The sequence below is a fragment of the Triticum aestivum genome, chromosome 4A (genome assembly GCF_018294505.1).
Source record: "Triticum aestivum cultivar Chinese Spring chromosome 4A, IWGSC CS RefSeq v2.1, whole genome shotgun sequence".
Lineage (NCBI taxonomy): Eukaryota > Viridiplantae > Streptophyta > Magnoliopsida > Poales > Poaceae > Triticum > Triticum aestivum.
Window position 1 is genome coordinate 579,417,524 of NC_057803.1, and position 10,868 is coordinate 579,428,391.

General features: G+C 45.3%; 1 protein-coding gene across 2 annotated transcripts; it reads left to right on the top strand.

The window, feature by feature from the left end:
* Window positions 1-8,051: 8,051 nt before the first annotated feature.
* Window positions 8,052-9,734, top strand: LOC123082364 (neurogenic locus notch homolog protein 3-like). 2 transcript variants are annotated; one of them, XM_044504709.1, is made up of 6 exons: window positions 8,052-8,169; window positions 8,295-8,471; window positions 8,622-8,693; window positions 8,839-8,964; window positions 9,068-9,157; window positions 9,380-9,734. In XM_044504709.1, exons 1-6 carry the CDS (start codon window positions 8,088-8,090, stop codon window positions 9,457-9,459), a joined length of 627 nt encoding a protein of 208 aa, XP_044360644.1. In that variant the 5' UTR covers window positions 8,052-8,087; the 3' UTR covers window positions 9,460-9,734. The 2 variants fall into 2 exon arrangements, with proteins under 2 accessions (XP_044360644.1, XP_044360643.1); XM_044504708.1 differs by lacking the exon at window positions 9,380-9,734 and having other exon boundaries at window positions 9,068-9,330.
* Window positions 9,735-10,868: the final 1,134 nt, after the last annotated feature.

Sequence of the window (10,868 nt, forward strand, 5' to 3'; positions counted from 1 at the left end):
ATATAGAAGCTTATGTTGCATCCATGGATGAAAATAAATCCATGGAGGGTAATTGATCATACCTAGGGATGAGTTCCATGGCAAAGGCATCAATCGCATAGTTGAAGAAAATGGATGATGTGCTAACCGAAAATTTTGATGTTGTGATGCACTCCTTCGGCTTAATTGGTTGTTGCTTCCATCCTTCTCTCTCTTCACTTTTATTGTACAATGGAAGCTTGCACATAATTCTCATTTTGGGCACTTCCTTTTGGAATCCATGCCATATTCCTTTCCTCAAGTTCTTGTGCACTAAGTTTTTGCAATTTCTTCTTTTGCCAATATGATAAGCCGAGTGGGCACCCCGGCTGTGATTTTGTTTGAAGTAATGGCAACTCTTGTTTTACCTTGTGCACTCTCAACTTCTTCTCTTCAGATTTGACACCTGATTGACTTGCCTCATCGCCTTTAGTAGCAAATGTCAACACTTTAATTGACTCTTTTTCATTTGAGATCAAATCTGAAGTAACACTCTTACGACCATCTTTTTTAACATGGTAAACTTGCTTGACCACCTCTTTCTCGTTCCTTGAGCTCCGGACCGATTCCTTGTGATTGAAACGATCTTTGACATGTGATTGTTCATCAAATGTTGATTTTCTTGGAGCTGCATAATGTTGGTGAGACGGTCCAAAATAAGATGGGTAATGTGTCCTTGTGTCATACCTGTCCCATGATGGATATGGATTTACATGAGCATAGGGAGGTATCCACGACATTGGCATCGGCGGCCCAAAGTAAGGATATGAATATGCTGCATTGAGATTCTCACTTTGCTAATGCCGACCCTCATATTTGCGCTTTGGGGATGACTTTGGTTTCTTTGCATGATTTGGCTGATAAGCATTCTTCTCTTCACTCTTCTTTTGATATTTATCCCATAGTTCAGCGAAATTGATTTTTGATCTCTTACACTTGCGCTTATTTCGGCCTTTGTTTTCTTTTGGTTTGCTTTCATCGATCATTGAATTTGCTTGCTGCCCCCCAGTCCTTGGCTTCTCCACTGTAGATTCGATGGAATTCTCGCCCTCAAGATTATGTTCATTATGCTCTTCAACAACTTCTTTACTTGAAAGCTTGATCCCATCACCTGAAGTTTTTACCTTCTCTTTAAATGGATCGGCTTGAAGCAGCCGATGCAAAAACTTTTTGCCATCGGGACCAATCGGAATAGACCTATCATCTCTTGGTGTTTCAACAAACTTCAATCGTCCTTTTTCAATGGCCGATTTAACTATTTGACGAAACATGTTGCAATCCTCAAAATTATGCTTGAATAAATCATGCAACTTACAATACATTCGTCCTTGAATTGATGGCTTGACATGGTGATCAAGAATTCTTATGTAATTATTTTTTAGCAACAAATCAAATATTTGATCACACATGCTGGAATTGAAGGTATACTTCTTGTTTTTTAACCGATCTTGCTGTGTGAACGGCTTTGGAGATAAGCAAACGAATGGTTCAGATTTGGAATCTCCCCATTCGGCTATGCATTGTGTTTTCCACTCTATCTCTGATGTCTTTGGACAAGTTATTATATTAGCATCGGTTTTCTCAATAGAATTTAACCTTGGCTTTAAATTTCTGAAACAAAGATATTTAGAACATAGACGTCTTAGTTGAGACCAAGTGTAAGCCAAGTAAGAAATAAGAAAAGCTACCCAATTAGATATGAGCTTTAGATAAAGCAATGGGGAAAGCCTTGGCTGCAATAATTTTTCACTATCGGTCTTTCTGAATGGTGCAATATGTTGACCGATATACTTTGTGACAATCTGATTGCTAACAAATAAATTAGCCTTCTTCATGGGTCTCTCAATATTTCTTATGAAGATTTTTCTAATATATGCATCAACAACTAAGTCATGACCAAATCTGAAAACAGGTAAATTAATTGCTAGACATACCTCTTCAAATATGTTGGGAGAGCATGATGGTGGTGTGACTTGAAGAATATCTTGCTCCGCCTTCGGATAGCTCCCCAATGCCTTGTGATCATCTTTTTCTTGATTTGGTGCATCATTAGTTTCAAGATATTCGTCCACCAAACTTTCTTCGCCTACTTGTTCTTGTTCTTGAAGCTCATCAATTTCTATGGCACGAAACTCATAGGGCAGGAAGTAGGTTCCGTTAACTTCAGAAAAATCAAGTATGGCTGTCTTGATATACTTTCCATGCCCTTTCTCAATAATGTTTGCCTCTTTGGAATTGATGGATTCGGAATATATATAACTTGATTCGGCTTTTTCAACCGAAGCACTTTTAGTTTCCGAATCATCATTCTTTTCACCGGTTATGTCAATTGGCAAGGCTTCTTTTCTTTGAACTAATTCCCTATCAATTCTCTCTTGGCGAAGTACTTGCACCCTATCGCGCAAAGCTTTAACTCTCCTCTCAATTTCAGCCCGCTCTAGTGTAGTTTGCCCCCCAATGCTTTTAGGATCTTTCAGCAATGAACTGTTAGTGTTGCCAAAATTTTGCAACTGTGTAGGGGGTGTATAATATGCTGCGGTACTAGGTGGAGGTGTATGCACTTCTGTATAATGATATGCTCTCTCGCCAATTCTATCGATTGATGAAGTTTCATCTTCTTGCAAAACTCTAGCCTTTATTGCAGCATAATCAGGGAACAACCCCTTTTCATATTGTTCAAGGCAAAGAGCACTAATCCTCTTGTTTTGTGCCAAGCTCTTTTTTAATGCAGCCACAACCGCTTCTGGAAGAGATTGCTCTGCAATACTTTCAGATTCTTTCTGCAATGCATCGCGAGTGTTGCCGAAATTCTCAAATTGCATAGAGTATGCATTATATGCTACAGTATTTGATGACGGCACATGTGTTCCTGTAAATTTTTCACTTATTCGGCTATGACCATGAAGATGCGGGGCCAAATTATGAACATCTACAGTTGCATGCGGTGCTGAAAAATTACTAACATGAGGTGTAGCATATGATGGTTGAGGGTAATTGGCCAAATAACTAGTAGTAACATGTCCAATTCCCTTATCCACCGGCACGTTTGGATTAACATACTGCAAGTTATTTGCCGATGAATAAAAACTTGAAACACTTTGTTGCATACCATTGGAAGTTCCTACATAGGGTGTCTCAACTTGATTAACCGAACTCATCATGTTATTCATCGGCATATAAATTTGTGGGGTTGCTGATGCATGGGAGTTGGGATACATATATTGCATGTTGCTAAAATTATATGAAGTAGAATCATGGAGATTTTGTTGCATCGGCCCTTGCACATAATTAGATGCATGATTGATAAAGCTAGGGCTAGCCGATACATTATGCTCATTAGATGATCTAGCAACAACATACACATTATTTGCATCTACATATGTGAATTGGGTATTCATATTACCTTTGTAGATTGCAAACCCTAGATGACGATCTCTTCGTAGCAATAACGGGCCGGAGACCGTTCAAAGCTTTGTCCCCAGCGGAGTCGCCAAAAAGTGTGTTCGCACACGAACACGTCACCGTGTACCTCCAACGCCGAGGGTGATGCACCGCAGCTCACGTCGAAGGAGACCCGGCCGGAAGCGCAGTACACAAGCAATCCGGCGGGTGCTTTTGAGGACCCGAAACCCCCACGCGCCCGGGAGGGACCCCATCAGGGCGCGCGGTGGCTATGGGCTGCCCTAGGTCGACCTGATCGCCCCTAGGGCCTCGAGGTTCGTTGCCCTGCAACAAGAAGAACGAACGAAGAACGAGGAAGAAGAAGAACAAGAGATGGAGATAAAGGTAAAGGTAAAAGATGATAGATTGATATGTTCAATTGTGTGTTGTTCAATCGACCGTCACCTCTCATCTATTTATGGGGCGGCTGGACTTCTCGTACAAGAAAAGGACTAAAAATTCCATCCAAAACATAAAAAACCCTAACCTAACTCGGACAGGAATCTTTGGTAATCTCCCGGACCAACTCGGTCTCACAGATTGGTTCGTTTCGGTCCCACCGAGTGAACGTTGCCAACTCTCTGTATCCTTCTGTAATTTCTCGGATCAACTCGGTCTCACCAATTGATTTGCTTCGGTCCTACCGAGTGAACATTGCCAACTCTCTGGTAAATTTTCGGACCAACTCGATCTCACCGATCAAATCAACTCGGTCGGTCCGAAATGACTCTGCAGCTTCTGTTTCTGACCTTATTTTGCCTCCACAGATTGCATACAAACTTGGATTAAGACGATTTTTATATCAAAATCAATCGTTTCGACGAGACGCACAACTTTCATGTTGGAACAGTTTCCATAAGAGGCCATATTAACCGAGTTTTATGCATTTCTTTACTCTGGTGTCAACATGAGCATCTCTGAACTTGTCATAACTTTTGAGTCCGAGCTCCGTTTTAGACCATCTTCATATCCATCTTCATCTTCTCGAAGAGAGAGAGATTCCAAGGTGACTTCCAATAATAAGTTTGAATTGGTCTTGATATAACCTATGCTAATTTTATGACCGTGCCAATTTTGAGTGTCAACACACGGCCGCATCATCCGCATAGTGTGAAGTTCTCACCATAGTGCCACATCCACGTATCTTGTGGAGAAGGCCCTTCCGAGTTGCCAAATCAAGAAGCTGGCGGCGAGGGTCAATCGCGATCACGAAGAGCAAAGGGGAGAGGGGGTCCCCTTGCCGGAATCCACAACCGTGGGTAATGGGTGGGCCGGCCACCCCATTAAGGAGGATGCGCGAAGATGACGTGCATAGAAGGGCAGCTATCCAGTTCCGCACCTTGATCGGGAAACCTATCCTTTGAAGGAGATCAATGATATACTCCCACCTAACTGAGTCAAATGCCTTGCGAATGTCGAGCTTGAGGAGGCGGGCGGGGGTCTTGCATTTGTGAAGTCGGCGTGCGAAATTGCGGACGCACATAAAATTGTCGTGGATACTTCTCCTTTTAATGAAGGCACTCTGGGCATTGGAGACTAGGGCGTTCTTGTGAGGGGCCAGCCTCATGGAAATCACCTTCGCCAAGATCTTGGCGATCGCATGGATAAGGCTAATAGGTCTATAGTCGGCGATTCCCTCCGCCCCATCTTTCTTTGGAAGTAGCACCACATTCGCGGAGTTGAGCCAATGAAGGTTTGCGGTGTGCAGGGAGTCAAAACAGTTTATGACTCGCATCATATCATGCTTGATGGCCTCCCAACATTTCTTGAAGAACATTCCAGTGTATCCATCTGGGCCAGGTGCCTTATCACTTGGCATTTCATTGATCGCGTTCCAGACCTCCTCCATGGTGATGGTGGAGTCAAGATCATGCAGGTCATGTGGCTCAATATTGAGCTCGGCCCAGTTGAAATCTCTTGTGCTGTTGTCGCCCTTTCCCAAAATCTTGGAGAAGTGGCCGTGAACGATTTTCTCTTTTTCCTCATGCTCGGTCACCCATCCGTGTGCATGCTTGATCCTGTGAATATGGTTCTTTCTCCTCCTAGCATTGATGCGGCGATGAAATTTTTTTGTGTTTGCATCCCCCTCTCTTAAGTTGGTAATCCTGGAATATTGCTTTTTCCTGGATCTCTCAATGACCGCCAAGCTGATGACCCTTTGAATTTACTCAACAAGTGCCGGTGAGCCTGGGTTCATACGCAAATTTCCACCCTTCTATCCGACGCCTTCTTCATACTTCGTTGTGAAAAAATAACACTGCAAATAAATTCGCATTGCCATTACTAATAAACCACACATTGCTATTGAGAGTTTGACGATGTCATGACCTCAGATGTAGTTAGGTAAAACTAATCTAGCCCAACATCCATAGAGTGGGCCAGTGCGGTGACTCGGAATCCATCAGTTATACACAGGTACATCATCAATTTGGAGTACACACCATGTACACACAACACGAGGCAACTTATACACAAAGAATCTAGAGGGGCGCTGATAATGCAGAACTAGATCTTTGTGTGTACGTCGCCCCATGTTCATTGTTGCTGATAGAAAATATCGACAATTGACGCGCTAGATAGGGGTTGTGCACATATATTTAGATTGGATCCAGACAAACTACCTTCAACTTCGGCGACTTTGCTCCGGGCCAAGGAATTTGATGCTTACACCAGGTCTACTAGGATGTAATATAGTTGAGCTCCCAAGTGTAGGAGTTTTTAGCTAGCAACAAGTTTTCCTAAATGAGAACCGAGGTATCAATCTGTGAAGGTAGTGTATCTCCTCCAGTGATCCACCATGAACACTTATAATACCTAGTTTTTTGAGTTGTGGCTTGTGCATAACCTGCTTTGGAAATAATCCCTAGATAAGCCGTCATGAAAAATAAGCCCCTGAGAATAAGCTAGCTAGTTCTTTTCAGTTCATGTCCATTCAACTTTATTTGCGATATACTTAGAGAAAAGTCTATAATGCCCATCAACTGTATGTTCAGGTCAAATTCTACAGGGCCAGACGTGCGACCCATACAAGAAATCTGACAAACAACTAGTTCCTTGGGTTACTACATATACCCCTCCACCACTTCATGGAGGGATAAGACTATTACATACAAACGAATGCTAGAACACCAAAGTGACCCCTCTAAATTTCTCCTACATCAAGTCCTAAACCCCGGAGAGATTTGTGACAGTTCTTGAGAGAGATTTCACCAGGTGATAGATCCACTTCCTCTTTATATTTTGATCAAAGCGAATCACGATTTGAGCAAGTCTTGAGCGTTTCTCCCTTTGGTTTTGTTACTCTTGGAGGTTGTAGATTCCTAGGCGGTGGGAGTTCTCCCGTGAGAAATCGACTTGTGATTTACCCTGGAAAGTATGTGAAGGTTTGGAGGTCGCCTCAAAGTTTACCGCTAGTGGTTGGAAATTGCCTTTGTAGAGATATCTCAAGGAGAATAAGGTGAGCCTTCATGGAGTTGATGTGCCCTCGTGGTAACGCCAACCCCTCCAACGGTGATTAGGTTCCCTCAAAGGAAGTGATCATCGGGATACTTCCTCCGAAGTTTCGATTATCCCTAACCCTAGCTCTCACCTGTAGTTTATTTTGGCCACTTGACCTTGCACTTGCTAACACAACATGTTGTTTTGCTCACCATATTATTGCTATCATCTATTGTTAGAACTTGACTAGCACTTGCGTAAAATTGCTAATAATTAATTAGACTTTGTAGTTGTATTGTATCTATTCACCCGCTCTAGGTTCATGTCGATCCTTTCACGCTAACATGTCATTGTCCTCGCTCCCATATTTAGGGCCGGCCTAACCTTTTCGATAACATCCAGGAAGTCTTCGTGCACGTGCCCATAAGGATCAGTGTCCCGGAGCCATAGTCGTAAATGTGCAACCCTTGAATTGATCCAAAGAACATGACATCAAATCTCGCCGTCGTGTACGCACGACGAGATACCCTAACGTCATTGCCCCGAAGAGCCAGCAGGAATCTATGCCAGAGCTCTGTCTAATCCGTCCCGATGGACAAATTCGAGGATAATCAGAGCCCGGAAGACCGACTAGAAGATAAAGCATCGCCATCCACCCGAGCATCGTTCCTACAAGGATTAGAACCCTAACCTATCCACCAACCGGAGCCGAGGCACCACAATTCCCCTCCCGGCCTCCGTCCACCGGGGCGGCAATTGACGGGCTCGCTGGCGGAGATTGAGGGGAGAAAGGCTTTGCCCTAGTCGTGCTTCCACATATTTCAAATCCAAATATTTTCGAAGCCAAATCTGACGGAGTGGTCGCAAACATGTAAACAATTTGTTATGTCGTTTCACAAGCTCACGTACACACGTGAACTTGTACTTCTAGAGAGAAACAAAAGATTGGACCATTTCTGTGCGTGTCCAAAAAAGAGAGAAACACACGAAGCTTGCCACATACAGGTGATGAAACCTATGACCCCGACAAGAAACAAAACACACGCGATGGCGCATCGCTGTCGCCCAGCTTTGCCCGCCCCGACGCCGGCAGCCAGCCCCTATACGTACGTACAAATGCCTCCTACATACTAGTATAACATTCCAGCCTGCCTTTCCCTGAAGATCCTAGCGCGAGAGACAAGAAGAAGATGGCCGCCGGCAGCTTGGCGATGCCCGCGCTACTCGTGGCGCTGCTGGCCTGCGCCGCCGCCCGGACGGCCGTCGCCGCCGGTCAGTCCTTCTTCTTGTCCTATGGCTTCTTCCTCAGTTTCAGGTGCAGGTGGAAGAGAGAGATACGGTGTGGTGCGTGGTGACGCTATAATAAGCTGCTGTTTGTGTCCGGTCCTCTGTCGCAGGCGGCACCGGCGCGGCGTGCGTCGGGGCGCTCTGCGGCATGGGCACCTGCAAGGAGCTGCAGGGGAACATCCCGTTGGGCTACGAGTGCGAGTGCGACCCCGGGTGGTCTCGGCCCAACTTCACCTTCCCTCCCCCCTTGCCGCCACACCTGTTTCTGCCCTGCGCCGTCCCCACCTGTAAGCAAAAGCGATCCATATGATATGATCACACCATGCACCATACTGTACGATTCACCTCTAAGCAGGGCTGTTGATCGCGCGTGCCAAAGTTAAAACCTTTGGATTTAACCTCTCTCTGGGAATATAATCGTTCCTTTGTTGATTCAGGCCTATCGATATCGGAGTTCACCTGCTACAGGCCCAAGCCGCCAAATCCCGCCAACGCAACCGTACTTGACCGTGCGTAAACTCGACCTCCCAACCTGCACTACGATTCAAACCTTGATAATCAGCGATCCATCGACGAGCTAGTTCATCAGGCAATGACATGGGCTGATTTTCCTTTGGCTTTGTGTGTGTGTGTGTGTGTGTGTGTGTGTGTCAGCCTGCTCATACACTGACTGTGGCTCGGAAGGCACGTGCGTGAGCGGAGAGGGCCGGCAGTACCGGTGCCAGTGCAACCCAGGCGCAACCAATGTGGAAGGCGACCCTACCCGCCCTTGCATCACCTGTAAGACCCCTCCCCCCGGTCTGAAATAATTGTCTCAACACTGAATTGAAGACTCTGCCTTTTCTTCTTCTTGTTTTGAGACCTGCTGTGCTTGAGCGTGTAGGTGCCACCGACGACAAGGGCTGCCCGGTTTCCACCCCTACGACGACACCGGCGCCGCCTTCGCCATCGTCGTCGACGGCGCCACCACCTGGTAATGCCAACGGCGCTCCCTCCAGCACCAAAGGCAATGCACCATCCATTCGATCCAACTCATTCCATCCCGTCCGTCGAGATCGTCACACACATATATACACTCGGACACAGAGCCTTGCATAGTTGCATGCATGCATCGATCCGCCTTCCATCTCCAGCCAGCATGAATGAAGAGAGGACATGGGCTGCTGACTAACTAATGACGCTGTGTATTTTGCAGGCTCTGTTTCGTTGGGGAATCGGCTGCGGCTGTCGCTGCTGCTGGCCTCCCTCGCCGCGCTTCACGCTGTAATTGTGTGATCAAGTGGCAGTACGCTGTGGCCTGTGACACGGACGTGCACGGATCAGGACGTACGTACGCTATGTATGGTGTGTACTGCGTATGCCAGTTCACAGGAGAAGATTGACGTGAACAAAGCAAATAATGGGGTTTGCATAACCCGGTTTTGGCAAATTTTAGCAAATAATGGGGTGTGCATTACCTGGCACATTTGTTTAGAAACAGCAAATATACATCACAATAGCTGTATGTAAGTTGCCTGACTTTGCGATTTGGATAAGTCGATTTTGTGGGAGGAGAAATGTTTGAAGGAGGAAGAAAGTTGAAGGAAGAAAAAAGAAGGACGACCGTTGGACCTCAATCCAATGGCCTAGAAAATTGACTTACCCAAAACAAAATTTTAGACGACTTATGTATAGCCAGTCCATACATACATACATACATGTAAAATACGGTGAAGCGATGCACCGTCGACACAAACACATTGTATGTTATATAACGAATCAGGGTTACACGATTAGATCGGTAAATATTCCTTGATCCCGACGACAACTATGCTACCACTCAACACACTATAGAACTAACACATTCCATCAGCGACTTCATCTTCCTGTTGGGATAAACCTGATGTTAAGTACATACATTGCAAAAAAGTCCTACATTAATTTATAGAGGGAGCAGTTTATTAGTTAATATCACCTTTTCACGCGCCTAAAAAAAGCTACCCTTTCATGAATAAAATGTTAGTCCACCTCAATAGGATGTTAGTCCACCTCAATAGGATTTGTACTATCATGAAAGACTGTATTAGCAGATAAATAGGTGGAGTCAAGATTGTTGCACCATAGCAAAGCAGCCTTTGGATGACTTGTACCAACTTATGTCATCAAAGCTTTTACCAAAATTACTTCAATAATATATGCAGGGACTTATATTCTACCACAGTACACAGATATGGACACATGCATGTTTTCTTCTTTTCTTTCTGCGAAATGAGAGTTATTTACCCAAAACCACCGCATTTGGGGCTAGGGTAACAACTTGATACCACATTTGAGTCAGAGCACAAAAAACCACCAACTCTGCGCCTAATCTATAACGCCGAGCACTGATAGTCGAATTTACTCACGAAAACAGGGAAACCGACAGATAGGGCCCACATGTCGGGACGATGTGGCATGCCTATCTGGACAATTTGCTGAGGTGGACGTAGGTCCCATCTATCATCCTCACACACCTCCTCCTTCCTCCTCTCTGTCTTTTTTCTCTCTTCAACCAGCGAACACAGAGGACCTCGCCAGTGGCCATGCTCAGGCTGGACCCATGCCTCCGCCGCCATGGTCGTCCCTGCGGGCAGCCCAACGCCTGACGAGACGCCACGTCCCCCGCCATCAACCTCCTCCTCTCGTCCAAGCCGCTCCGGCGATGC